The sequence below is a fragment of the Streptopelia decaocto genome (assembly GCF_964273445.1).
Source record: "Streptopelia decaocto genome assembly, chromosome: 4".
In the NCBI taxonomy this organism is placed as follows: Eukaryota; Metazoa; Chordata; class Aves; order Columbiformes; family Columbidae; genus Streptopelia; species Streptopelia decaocto.
In genome coordinates this window covers 33,175,346-33,189,465 of record NC_138658.1, presented here as the reverse complement: position 1 = coordinate 33,189,465, position 14,120 = coordinate 33,175,346, and the positions used below count along the sequence as shown (strand labels likewise).

Below are 14,120 nucleotides of genomic sequence, written 5' to 3'. Positions count from 1 at the left end.
GATTATTGTTATGGCCACAGATAAAATCCTAGCAGCTCAGGGACAGATCCAGTCCACCTTATGAATCTTGAACTCCAGCTCTGTAAAACAAAGTAAGATTTGTAGGTGTTAAGCATCTGAACTTCCTAGCAATTTCACTTGTATTCATGTCCAGCCATACTTGGAATAAATTACCTACTGTTCATGGATAGTGTGGTACATTTGATGCACAAGGTAATTACTAAAGGGATCCTCCCAATGTCCCATGGGTTAGAGTTGTCATCCCCCATGTTATTCAACCTGAAGTCACAACCAAATCAGAGGTCAGATAACACAACTTCTTAATTTCCAGGCCTGCATTTTCACCTGCGGATGTTGCTGGTTTTCTTACAAACTTTTAACTGTGCAAAGATAATTGTAAAGGCTTCAGGTTCTGCCAGACTAATTTACTGTGTCATTCCCCCTGCCCATCACACATAGTCTTTGGTTCTTGAGGAGAACGGAAACTTTTATTTCAGGTATTTACGTTGTGAGGTTTCAAAGAGCTACATAGAGGCATTGAACACAGGTCAGCAACCACCCCAGCATGACCTGAAAGATCCTCTAAGCCCCGAATCCTGGAAGCGTTGTCAGTAGCCATTGTGGCCCATCTCTAGGAGAAAATTCAGTACTTGGACATTAGTACCTAGTGTACTGCAGATTCATCAGGCAAGCCAGGGTGACACTAACAGTGTCTTTCATGCTCTACAGTGGTTCACAAAATCACTTCATGTGAATTTCCATGGAGTGCAAGCGCTGGAGCCAAATCTTACACAAGGCAAGTAGAGAAAACCTGAAGCTGCTCCTTTCAATGGGCTGTTGAGAGAGAGACATACTGAGACTTGAGAGGAAAGTTGAGGAATAGGAAGCACCTGAACAGAACCAGAGGAGACTGTTGAACTGTCCAATAATTTGAGTAATATATGTGTTAAAGTGGCTTCGGGAAACAGGCAGGCAACCAGCTACAGACCAGGAGTCCCAGGCTGAGTTTTCCCTTCATCTAAACACAGAAGAACATACAGCGTTTAAAGATGGTGGTACACGATACCGACAGGCATGATCCCACCACGCTTGTTGTGGTGTGGATGTCAGGGTGCCTCCCATGACTGGCACCCAACCTGCTTCCGGAGCTGCATACCTATCATGAGCAAAAGCTTTAGCAAAAACATTACATTTTCACAATTTCTATAGAGTTTAAGGTCCAGAGGAAGTAGAACCTTTTGGCCTCCTGCTTTTGCAGTTCAGGCTGCTGGGTGCCCTGCCACCACCATGCTGCCAGCCGTGCTCCTGCCTGCCCCTTTTCCCTCATGTCACACCACTCCTATCCCTCCGCAGCACCTTTCTCTCTCCATTCAGATTTTAATGTTCATATTCAGGCCATGAGATCTTCTGCTTTTTATTCTCAATAAAGTCTTCATATTTAATTTTTTAAGCAAGACTTTTAAAAGCCTTTGTATTTATATTCAAAGCCCTGCATTCATATTTAGGCATAAATCCCATTCACATCAGTGGGTCTCGATGGGAATTTTGCCTGAGGTAAGACTAGAAGATGCAAACCTGATGTTCATGTGTTTTGACAAAAACATCTTCACACATTTTGAGTTCTTCAGTGCTAACAGTATTATTTTTTTTTTCCCACATTCTACCAACCCAGTCCATTGAATATTTAATAATACAGGTGATATTAGGTCTGATCATCTGACTCCCGTAGATAACGTAATAGTTGAAACCAAAACTTTGTCCTTCTATATACTGTATGCAAGGCTGGAACACTGATCTAAATGAATACAATGTCTTTTAAAAAATCCCATATACATCAGCAGTAATGTAAAAGAAGATAGAATAAAGTGGACATTAAAAAAAAAAAATTAAATATTTTGCTGCCACCTTCTGGAATTTAATAAAATGGGCATCTCAAATGTTTGTAACATGGACAAAATTTAGCCTTTAACAGGAATTGCTAATGTTATTACACAGAAAGACTACATATATTTTGACTTTATTACTTTGAAAATTCTAAACAAGTATGTCCAATTTCACATTTCACAGAAAGATGGAATAGCACAGATTCAAATTTAAGACTTTTATATGTGAAAACAATAGAAAAAATGTCCATCAAGCATAACTCTCAACAAATAGGCATGAATAATCAGGAGATTAAGCATTAATTGGTCATAAAGAAATATAGGTAACCAAAGCAAGGAGCTGCTCACAGGTGATACCTAAATATCAGCGATTCACAATTAATTGTTAGTTTAAACCCAAGGTTACTCATTAGAACTCAGGGCCTCTTTCCCTCAGGTGTGTTGTGGCCTTTATGTAACTGCATTGCTTTTAAAATGTAGCTCCACATAAATAAACAAGAGGCAAACAAGTCATAAGGCTTTAGGCTCTGTCCTACGTAGTGTCTCCCTGTTTCTGTCAGAGAGATTTCCTTGTGCACAGCATGTAAAAATGTAATGTGTTTGGGGAAGGTTAATATATGCAAATATAACACCAGTATAGAGAGCATGTCAGAAGTTCTTTATTATCACTACGACAACTGAAGCACTAATCTTATTTTAGAAAACGGGTGATCACAAGCATTTAAACTGGGGGAAGAAGAGTGTTGTCCCTATCTGTATGGGGTCCTGAAGTCAACAGTTTTCTTTTAATGCACAAGATCAACATTCCCAGAGCATCCTGGGGTTTAGTGGCCTCCATCACTGCTCACACAGTGGGCAGCTGATCTCAGGACAGCCAGCTCTGCATGGACCTGTGCTGCTGGGCAAGGTGTGTGGTGCTGGCCAGGTGTGCTGCACAGACACCTCTGGGGAAACAAGGAGTGTGAGGACATGGAAGCACCAGGTGATTTACTTGGACACCACTGTCATTCCTTCATCTCTAAAATTTCATTCAGATTAATGCACAGGTGCTATGAGACTTTTTTTTTTCTTCTTCTTTTTTTCCCTAGAGGGCACTTGAAGTGAGGTTGTTCCTTATGGAATGCGTTGTCCACGTCAGCACAATTAACTGACCATAAGAGTGGGATTGATTAACCTGTTGTCAATCCTGTCTCCTATTGCCATGGTGTGTCCTGACTGGTATACATGTCCACGTATCTGTCTTGTGGTAACAGTTATGTGGTTTATATGTAGGATAAGGGTGTAAACAATAAATCTTGTCATCTTCAGTTGGCTCCTGGAGGGCACGGGTGAAGCCTCACTTTGGCCCGGTAAGAAAGTTGCTCAGGCCTGGGAGAAGGCCCCAGTTTTGATGCACAGATCTGCCTGCCCGCTGCTGTACCCTAACAGCTGTGCGTGTGCCTACGGAAAAGAGAGGGGCTCAAGGTTTGCGGTGAGAGGCGGGAGCTCACTGGAGTCAGCTAAAGAGCAGGGCGCCATGACCGCCCGCTCCAACCCGCCCGAAAGCGAAGCCGCTCAGCCAGCAGGCCGGGCCGCCACCGTCACCGCCCGCCCTTTATCCGGCGGTGTGGCCAGGCGACGGGCAGAGCCGCGGCGGACGGGGTGGTCTTTGGAGCCCTCGGATCCAGAGGCCGCCGCCATGCCAAGGAAGCGCCGTGGCCGCCGGGCGGCGGGGCGGCGCGGCGTGTTGCCGGTGAGCGGCGGCAGCGCCCGGGCGGGGGGCGCTGTCCCTGGGCTCGGGGAGCGGTGGCGTTTGTGTGCCAACAGGTTTCAGCGACTGCGAGTAACGTGCTGTCAAAGACAACAACGGCAAACAAAGGCGATTTGCGCTCCAAATGAGGTTTACTGTTGTGTGGACACGGGAAGCTGCTCCCTGTGCGTAACGTCGCCCTAAGACGGGAACGGCCTGAGCTCCCCGTCCTGACAGCCCCGCAAACGGGGCTCTGGCCGAGCGCCGGCAGGTGCCTCGGGCACAGCACAAACCCCGCGTTCAAGTCGAAAAGCCTGCTCTCAAGCCCGCAGTCATCTGTGGCTCTGGGTCTGGAGACACTGCTGCATTTCATAATGTATTTTTAATATGTAAGTGAGGCCAGTTGTTTTCAGAAGCCATGTAACCGCCGCGCGTCCGTGATGCTGTGCAGCAGAGCATCCAGCATACATACCAGTGGTGGCTTCTGTGAAGTTCTTCCATTGTTTTGGACCTGCCACCTGCTGCAAGTTCTTGTCCCACAGCAGTGGGTGAAGCGGCAGCCCCTGCTCACCCGCTCTGACACCGGGACTGTGCAGACCCTTCTGTTGTGCTCTTGCCCATCAGAACATATAACAGGGGGGTGAAAAAGTGTCACACGATGTGTCACATGATGACACAACGTCGTTACTGCAAAAAATGGAAGGGGACTGTAAGGTATGTTTCTTACGGAGAAGAAATAGAAATTAATACTTGGAGGGATTTTTTAACACAGAAAAATTGGGGAAATGATGATAGAGTGAAAACGCTCCATTTTACTTATCCTTCACAATAATTTTCAGTTAAACGGGTTAATCTCTTGCTCAGTTTTACTTATGTATGTGTGGGAAGGAGGAATTAGTGCCGAACTTGAAGAAGTGAATCTTCTGTGTAAAAGTTATTTGTGAAACTGTTTCAGGGTGAGCGACAAAAAGCACCCTCTGCTCATGCAGAGGGAGAGCAAACAGCCGAATACTCAGATGACTTTGAGAGTGACAAAGATGGCACATTAAACGGTAAGAGAGAATTAAGTATTTTTCTTAAGGTTCTTCCCCTATTTTAAGTCATTACTAGATCACAGTTTTATTTATGTATGTGTGGGAAGGAGGAATTAGTGCTGAACTTGAAGAAGTGAATCACAGTATCACAGTATCACAGTATGTTTAGGATTGGAAGGGACCTCAAAAGATCATCTAGTCCAATCCTCCTGCTGGAGCAGGAACACCTAGGTGAGGTCGCACAGGAACATGTCCAGGCGGGTTTTGAATGTCTCCAGAGAAGGAGACTCCACAACCTCCCTGGGCAGCCTGTTCCAGTGCTCTGTCACCCTTACTGAGAAGAAGTTTCTTCTCAAATTTAAGTGGAACCTCTTGTGTTCCAGCTTGATCCCATTACCCCTTGTCCTATCATTATTTGCCACCGAGAAGAGCCTGGCTCCATCCTCATGGCACTCACCCTTTATATATTTATAAACATTAATAAGGTCCCCCCTTAGTCTCCTCTTCTCCAAACTAAAGAGACCCAGCTCCCTCAGCCTTTCTTCATAAGGGAGGTGCTCCACTCCCTTAATCATTTTCGTTGCCCTACGCTGGACCCTCTCCAGCAGTTCCCTGTCCTTCTTGAACTGAGGGGCCCAGAACTGGACACAATACTCCAGATGTGGTCTCACCAGGGTGGAGTAGAGGGGAAGGAGGACCTCTCTCGATCTACTAACCACCCCCCTTCTCATACACCCCAGGATGCCATTGGCCTTCCTGGCCACAAGGGCACAGTGCTGGCTCATGGTCATCCTGTTGTCCACCAGGACCCCCAGGTCCCTTTCCCCTACACTGCTCTCTAATATGTAATCTCCCAACCTATACTGGAACCTGGGTTGTTCCTGCCCAGATGCAGGACTCTACACTTGCCCTTGTTAAATTTCATTAGGTTATTCCCCGCCCAACTCTCCAGCCTGTCCAGGTCCCGCTGGATGGCAGCACAGCCCTCCGGCGTGTCAGCCACTCCTCCCAGCTTAGTGTCATCAGCAAACTTGCTGATAGTACACTCAATTCCCTCGTCCAAATCGTTAATGAATATATTGAATAATATTGGCCCCAGCACTGACCCCTGAGGCACTCCACTAGATACTGGCCTCCAACTAGACTCCGCACCATTGACCACCACTCTCTGGCTTCTCTCCTTAAGCCAGTTTGCAACCCACCTCACTACTCTATTGTGTAGACCACACCTTCTCAATTTAGCTGTGAGGATGCTGTGGGAGACTGTGTCAAAGGCTTTACTGAAGTCAAGGTAGACCACATCCACCGCTCTGCCATCATCCATCCACCTTGTTACAGTCTCATAAAAGGCTATGAGGTTGGTCAAGCATGACCTACCCTTGGTAAAGCCATGCTGACTGCCCCTAATAACCCTCTTATCCTTGATATGCCTTGAGATGGCACCAAGGACAAGCTGTTCCATTACTTTCCCAGGGACAGAGGTGAGGCTGACCGGTCTATAATTACCCGGGTCCTCCTTCTTGCCCTTTTTGAAGACTGGAGTGACATTTGTTTTCCTCCAATCCTCGGGCACCTCTCCCGTTTCCCAAGACTTGGCAAAGATGATGGAGAGCGGTCCAGCAATGACTTCAGCCAGCTCCCTCAGCACCCGCGGATGCATCCCATCTGGACCCATGGATTTATGAATGTCCAGACTATTTAATTGCTCCCTAACCCAGTCCTCATCGACTAAAGCAAACTCCTCCATTGACCTGGCTTCATTCGGGGTCTCAGGGGTACAGGGCTCCCCAGGACAGCCTCCGGCAGAGTAGACAGAGACAAAGAAGGCATTCAGTAATTCTGCCTTCTCTGTATCTTCTGCCACCAGGGCACCCACCCCATTCATCAGTGGGCCTACATTGCCTCTGGTATTAGTTTTATCTGCTATGTATTTGAAAAAGTTCTTTTTGCTGTCCTTGACCCCTCTCGCCAGCTGTAATTCTAAGGAGTCCTTGGCTATCCTAGCTGCCTTCCTACATCCTCTAACAGCAGCCTTATATTCCTCCCAAGTGGCCAGCCCCTGCTTCCATGACCTGTAAACTCTCCTCTTCTGCTTGAGCATACCCAACAGATCCCTATTCAACCACGCATGCCTCCTGGCTCCCTTCCTTGACTTCCTACGTGTGGGGATGCTCTGATCCTGAGCGTGGAAGAAGCAATCTCTGAATGCCACCCAGCTATCTTGGGCCCCTTTTCCTTCAAGCAGTCTTGCCCATGGGATTTCCCCCAGCAATTGCTTGAAAAGGCCAAAGTTAGCCCTGCTAAAGTCCAGGGTTGCAATTCTACTTGCTATTCTGTTCCTGCCACACGAGATGCTGAACTCCACCATCTTGTGGTCACTGCAACCCAGGCAGCCCTCAACCTTTACTGCTTCGACCAGACCCTCCTTGTTAGTGAGGATGAGATCCAGCAGTGCACCTCTCCTAGTCGGCTCCTCCACCATCTGCATGAGGAAGTTATCATCAATGCACTGGAGGAACCTCCTGGACTGTGGCTGGCTGGCTGGCTGAATGGTCCTTCCAGCAAACATCAGGGAAGTTAAAATCACCCACAACAACCATGGCCTGTGACTGTGAGGCCACTCTCAGCTGCCCATAGAAGGCCTCATCAACTTCCTCAGCCTGATCTGGTGGCCTGTAACAGACGCCCACAACAGTGTCAGCCCTGCCAGCCTGCCCCTTGATCCTGACCCATACACTCTCAACTCGCTCGTCATCCGCTCCTGGGCAGAATTTAGTACATTGTAGTTGCTCTCTCACATAGAGAGCAACTCCACCACCACGCCTGGCTGGCCTGTCTTTCCTGAAAAGGGCATAGCCATCCATGACCACATTCCAGTCCTGTGAACTGTCCCACCATGTTTCTGTAATTGCCACCAGATCATAATCTCCCGACCGAACATAGGATTCTAGCTCCTCCTGCTTATTCCCCGTGCTGCGCGCATTGGTGTACAGGCATTTCAGGGAGCGAGCAGAGCACACCAGTTTCTCCCTAGGGGCATAGGCGGCCACCCGGTCCTCATCAGTTTTAGAATGCAGCCCCACTGGGACAAGCCCAGCTACAACCCCATCCCCCTTCGAGCCTAATTTAAAGCTCTCCAAATGAGCCCAGCTAATTCCTGCCCCAGCATCCTTTTGCCCCTGAGAGATAAACCTTTCCCACGTGACAGTGTCCGGACTGGTGTCTTATAAAACCAACCATTATCAAAAAATCCAAAGCCCTGTCTGTAGCACCAGTCTTGGAGCCAACCATTTAGAGAGTGAATTTTCCTATTCCACCCCACATCATCACATGAAGATGGAAGGAGTGAAGAGAAGATCACTTGAGCCCCTGAGTCTTTCACCATCCTTCCCAAGACCTTGAAATCATTCTTCATCCCCCTCAGACTACGGGAAGCAGCTTCATCCCCATCTGTCTGGAAGACCAGCAGCGGGTAGTAGTCCGTCGGGTGCACCAGTTTGGGGAGCTCTCTAGCGATATCCTTGATCCGGGCTCCAGGTAGACTACAAACTTCTCTGTGATGAGGGTCAACTCTGCATATTGGGCCCTCTGTTCCTTTCAGAAGGGAATTTCCTATTACAATCACCCTTCTTTCTTTCTTATCAGAGGCAGTCTTAAGTTGTGAAGTCGACTGCCTCTTCCTACGTGATCTTGTAGGCAGGCTTGGCACCACCTCCTCACCTACCTCCACTTCAAGATCCAGGGCCTCAAACCTATTATGGAGGGGCACCTGGGGAGACAAAGCAGGCAGGGAGGGGGGCTGCCCGCGACGCCGAACCGGAATACGCTTCCAACCCTCGTCGTCTTTTCGGTCCCCTACCTCTGCCCGAGAGCAACAAGGGTGGGGCCGTCTCAGGACTTCTGCCTCTGTCCGAGAGGGCAGGAGGTCCATCTCCTTTTGGGGGGTACCTCCCTGGGGCCTTTCCGACTGGCACGTCAGGGTGTTACTCCACCAGTCGATCTCCCTTTCACACTCCCTGATGGTCCTCAGCATCTCAACCTCCTCCTTAAGTTTGACGACCATGTCGAGCAGATCTTGCACCTGCTCACACCTCACACAGGTGGAGTGCTGGCCTCCCTGCCCCGGCAGCAGCAGGCTCTGGCACTCCCTGCAGCCGGAGACCTGAACAGCCACCGTTCAGGACAGAACCTCAGTCTGTGTAGCCACAGTCTGTTTGAGGCAAGCTCTCCTTCTGGAGGCGACCATGGTTGTCAGCAGTCTGGGATGCTGGCAATAAGCTAGAGGGGCTGACAAGCAACAAGTGCTCTCTGCACCCTGCTGCACAAGCTACCACACCCGCTGCTGCAGCACAGTGTGGGTGGGACTCACCCGCTACACAAGCTGGTTGCTCCACCCTACATCTTCTGTGTAAAAGTTATTTGTGAAACCGTTTCAGGGTGGGCGACAAAAAGCACCCTCTGCTCATGCAGAGGGAGAGCAAACAGCCAAATACTTGCATGACTTTGAGAGTCGTAACTTCTTTCGGCCTTTTTATAGGGTCCCGGGTTCGTTGCTCAGAGCTACCAACGTTATTCAAAATTAAAGCATAAGCAAAAGAATTGAGAAGAATTGAGCTCACTCCCCCTGAATGCTGCAGTTTACCTGTAATCCAGAGTGCACGAAGGTCCCGACCGGAAAAGTGGACTTTAAGTACCGCCGGGTCGGGTAGGTCCTGATGGGAAAAATGGACTGTAAGTACCATCAGGTCGGGTAATGTGATTGTGTGACTGGTGTTGTTTGAGACGCAATCTGGTTGCGAAGCGAGTGCGGAGCCCTAAGTGCGGTTCCAATACCCCGCGAGGGGCTTGGCCACTGAAGGGACAAAGTGAGTGAAGCACTCTCTCTGTGTTGTGGGTTTGAGCCCCACGTTGTAAGCTAGTGGGTTCGATGCCCACGTTGTAAGCCAGTTGTAGTGGCTTCGATCCCCACGTTGTGAGCCAGGTTTCGTGGGTTTGAGGTTCCCACAAGAGGTTGAAGGGGAGCGACCTGCCGGAGGTACCCCCCCGACAGTCCCTTGGCGGGGGGGGGGTCATGTTAGAGTTTTGGACCCCCCAACAGTCCCTTGGGGGGGTAACATGCTAGAATTCTGGGCAGAGCCGCGGCGGGCGGGGCGGTGTTTGGAGCTGTCTCAGGTCCGGCCGATGCGCTCAGGCGCTGCCAGGCGGGATCCAGAGGCCGCCGCCATGCCGAGGAAGGGCAGCGGCCGCCGGGCGGTGGGGCGGCGCGGCGTTTTGGACTCAGCTAAAGAGCAGGGCGCCATGAGCGCCCGCTCCAACCCGCCCGAAAGCGAAGCCGCTCAGCCAGCAGGCCGGGCCGCCACCGTCACCGCCCGCCCTTTATCCGGCGGCGTGGCCAGGCGACGGGCAGAGCCGCGGCGGACGGAGCGGTGTTTGGAGCCCTCGGATCCAGAGGCCGCCGCCATGCCGAGAAAGCGCAGCGGCCGCCGGGCGGCGGGGCGGCGCGGCGTGTTGCCGGTGAGCGGCGGCAGCGCCCGGGCGGGGGTCGCTGTCCCTGGGCTCGGGGAGCGGTGGCGTTTGTGTGCCAACAGGTTTCAGCGACTGCGAGTAACGTGCTGTCAAAGACAACAACGGCAAACAAAGGCAATTTGCGCTCCAAATGAGGTTTACTGTTGTGTGGACACGGGAAGCTGCTCCCTGTGCGTAACGTCGCCCTAAGACGGGAACGGCCTGAGCTCCCCGTCCTGACAGCCCCGCAAACGGGGCTCTGGCCGAGCGCCGGCAGGTGCCTCGGGCACAGCACAAAACTCGTGTTCAAGTCGAAAAGCCTGTAATAAATACACTGTATTAAATTTTGACTCGAAATTAATTTGAATAACAGATTTATTCCCGATGGATTTCAACGCAATAAGCAAAAACAGCCCTGGGCGGCCACGAGGTTCGCTTCTCCAATGGCGCGCGCGGGAAAAAACTTCTTTCGGCCTTTTTATAGGGTCCCGGGTTCGTTGCTCAGAGTGCCACGTCACTCGTTCTTTCTGCGAATGTGTCCTCTGTTGCCAGGCTGTTAATCTCCTATCTTCTCGCCTACCCCTGCCCCCCTCCCACCTTTAGAGGATCGAACATTTAACGCATTTGCATAACAAAGGGCAGGGGCTTCCCATGTTGCACAATAAGCCCTGAGCGTTTCCTTTTAAGAAGTGTTAATGGACAAACATCTCTAACTCAGTAACCCCTGAGCGTTTCCTCTTAAGAAGCTTTAATGAACAAACATCTCTAACTCTTAGAATTGTTTATTACAATTTCCCCCCTTTTCTTTTTCTACTTATTTTGTTCATTAAAGCGTTGTCATTCTTGACTACTTAATACAAATAACTCAGTAACATCTTGATTGGGTAACTGCTCATACTTTGCTTTAACTAATAATAAATGTGCTGCTTCTAGCCTGCTTCTCACAATAGCTATTACTTTATTAAAAATACATGGTCCAAACATCAATACTAGGATTAAGAGAATCAATGGCCCTGCTATAGCAGAGAGGAGGGTTGTAAGCCAAGGTGATTGTCTAAACCAGGTTTCGTACCAACTCTCCCGAGACTCATATTCTCTTTTTCGTTTTTCTATATTTTCTCGTAGCTTATTCATGGTATTTCTTACTAGACCTGTGTAGTCTGCATATGCACAGCATTCCTCCTTTAAAGCTGCGCAAAGACCTCCTTCTTTGAAGAACAATAGATCTCATCCTCGCCGGTTTTGCAAGACCACTTCTGACAAGGATCTGACTGATTTTTCTAGCGCAGTAATAGATTGGTCTATTCTTAGCAGATCCTCATCGACGGCTACTCTCAATGCCGCGAATTTTTGGTTTTGGTTGACTATTGAGGCAATTCCTGTTCCTGCACCTGCTGCACTGAGGGCCATTATCATACCTAAGGTCAGAGCAGTGATCGGTTCCCTTTTCGTTAATCGGTGTGTAAAGACAGTTTCTAGCTGATATTCGTATTCTTTCGGGTGATAAGTAATTTTAGGGATTACGACCACTTGTATACAAAATTCTTTCATGGTTTTTAGATAATTCATAGAAACACAAGGTGTAAGTCCGGTTTTTGAACATATCCACTTGGAATTATTGGCGGGTATTACCTAATCACCAGGCCTATTAGCTTTAAGGGTGCCATTTATACATAGATACCGTTTTCCAGGGGGTATTTGACCTATACATATTCCTTGCCCCTGGACTTGTTGCAACGATATTCCTTGAGTATTATTTTCCCACCTACAAGACCCAGGATTTGATCCATTAGCGAGCTTTGGCATATTTCTTAGTCCAATAGCTTTGAAATATGGTGGTTTGGTGTTTAAGCATAACCAGCATTCTGCTGTTAAATTTGGGTGTGTTTTGTTAATCACCTGATAGCTCGCATTTATTAGAGTCCAAAGTGGGTTTACTTCTTCCGATTGTGTAAATGCATCTGTATGAGAGCTATCTGTCATTGTTATATTAAGTATCTTAGAAGTTTTATTTATCTTTAATTTCCCCGTTATTATCGCATTAGGGCCTATTGATTGGGATTTCCCTTCTAAGGCAGGTTCTTTTTGTATCTTTATAAGTGTCCTTCGATCAGTCCCAGTCTCCCAGATCCTTACACCCCAAGTTTTGCCAATTGACCACCCCTGGTCCTGCGGTTGCAAGACTATAATTTCTAATGTTTTGCAATTCCCTGGGTCAGAACTACCATAAAGCGATGGGAGAGATTGTCGACAATCTCTAGGCCACCAGTTGACTTGGAGGTATTTATCCGGATTGGCAACGCTCCACACTGTGGCTATTGTCTCACAACCCCAATAAGCACAATAATATTGATTAGGATAGTTGCAATATCCCTTTCCTGGATTGGAGCTAGGGCACCAATCAGTTGATACTGCGCTTCCCCTTTTATGTGGAGGTTTGCAGTGATCAAAATTCCAGTCTTCCCCAGAACCTAAATGTCCTAAAAAATCACAAATGGTTACGTTAAATGAGGGTGCACCTACGGTTACATTTTCTTCAATCACACGACTTTCCTCTGCTTGAATTAAAGTCCACTTATATGGTCTATGCGCTGTTTCTCCATAGCTCAGCAATAATAGCAACATTAACATAGTGTACCAGATTGGGCTGCATTGACTCTGGCTCATTCCTCCTTGCTTTTTAGTTAGTGCCTGGGTGTGCCACTTAACATTGGGGTAGCTCGGCCAATATTTTGGTGTAGTTCCACTCAGGCTCTTGTTTCCACCGTTTCTTATTCCTCTGCCTCACCAGTCGACTCGGTTGCTTCGAGCCACGGGGAAACCATCTTCTCGGCAGCAAGAATATTCTTCAGGAAACCCTGAATGCTTTTGCTCTCCATGCCTTTGTTTATACGCTTCCCAATTATAGTTTTTGACTATAGGAGAGTGGCACAGTATTTTCTTTATCGTAGTTCTACAGCACACCCTTGTTATTTGTATTTTAGAGGGGTTGGTTCATTAGGGTGAGAGCAAAACCGCTCAGGCTATATTTCGTAGGTGTATATACACCACCAGTTAGGACTGTTGGGTTGGATCTCTTTTTCATGTGACTTTTGATTTCAATGCCAAATCTGTAATTTCTAATTCTATATTATAACATTGATTGCATATTCCTCTAGGGGAATATCGTCTATACAACGCAACCACCAATTGTTTCGGTACACTATGCACCTAAAGCATATAAAAAGGATAACAATTACAACTTATATTAATACATCTAACTCTATGATTTTTACAAATGGGATATTCATAAACAACTTTATCGTTTTTCTGTACTTGCACGATATGATTCAACAAGCCCAAGTCCATTTATTGTTTCCGTAGTTTAACTTTCAGAGGGTCGTCTGTGGGCTCTGCAGTCCAGGTGTTAGTCTCGACTGGACCTTTAACTAGGCTGACGTGTGTCCACCCCTTTTCGGCAGTTCAGATGTCTGTTTCTGTAGTGAGTAAAACAACATAAAGTCCCTCCCATCGAGGGGTTAATGATGTTTCTTTCCATGTTTTTATGAGTACCTTATCTCCAGGTTCTAGGGTATGTATTTTTATGTCCAGCCCATTCTTGTGCCAAGACCCCGTATGCAGTCCCTGCATCTATATTAGTGAACAAATAAAATGGTTTCCGTGTATCTGGCAAGCTCAACACAGGGGCACTTATCAGCTCTTTCTTTATGCAATCAGATTGTTCCTCATCTTGTTCTGTCCATTGTACCAGTTTTTCCTGTGTTAATTTTTCATACAGAAATTTTACCTTCTTTGTATAATTTTCGATCCATTGTCTACAGTATCCAGTTAGTCCTAATATTTGTCTTATCTGTCGTTTAGACTTTGGGGCTGGCAATGACAAGATCCCATTTACTCTTTCTGGGTCCAAATGTTTGGTCCCCCTGCTTAAATAGTGTCCTAGATATTTCACTTCTTGTTCAACAAACT

At 47.8% G+C, this 14,120-nt stretch overlaps 1 protein-coding gene across 1 annotated transcript in view; it reads left to right on the top strand.

The window, feature by feature from the left end:
• The first annotated feature begins 3,548 nt into the window (after window positions 1-3,548).
• MAP9 (microtubule associated protein 9) overlaps window positions 3,549-14,120 on the top strand; it is a 33,676-nt gene continuing 23,104 nt past the window's right edge. The window contains exons 1-3 of the mRNA XM_082052170.1: window positions 3,549-3,615; window positions 4,568-4,679; window positions 9,628-10,160. Coding sequence (XP_081908296.1) covers window positions 3,562-3,615; window positions 4,568-4,679; window positions 9,628-10,160 — 699 coding nt within the window. The 5' untranslated portion in view covers window positions 3,549-3,561. The remainder of the gene's footprint in view (window positions 3,616-4,567; window positions 4,680-9,627; window positions 10,161-14,120) is intronic.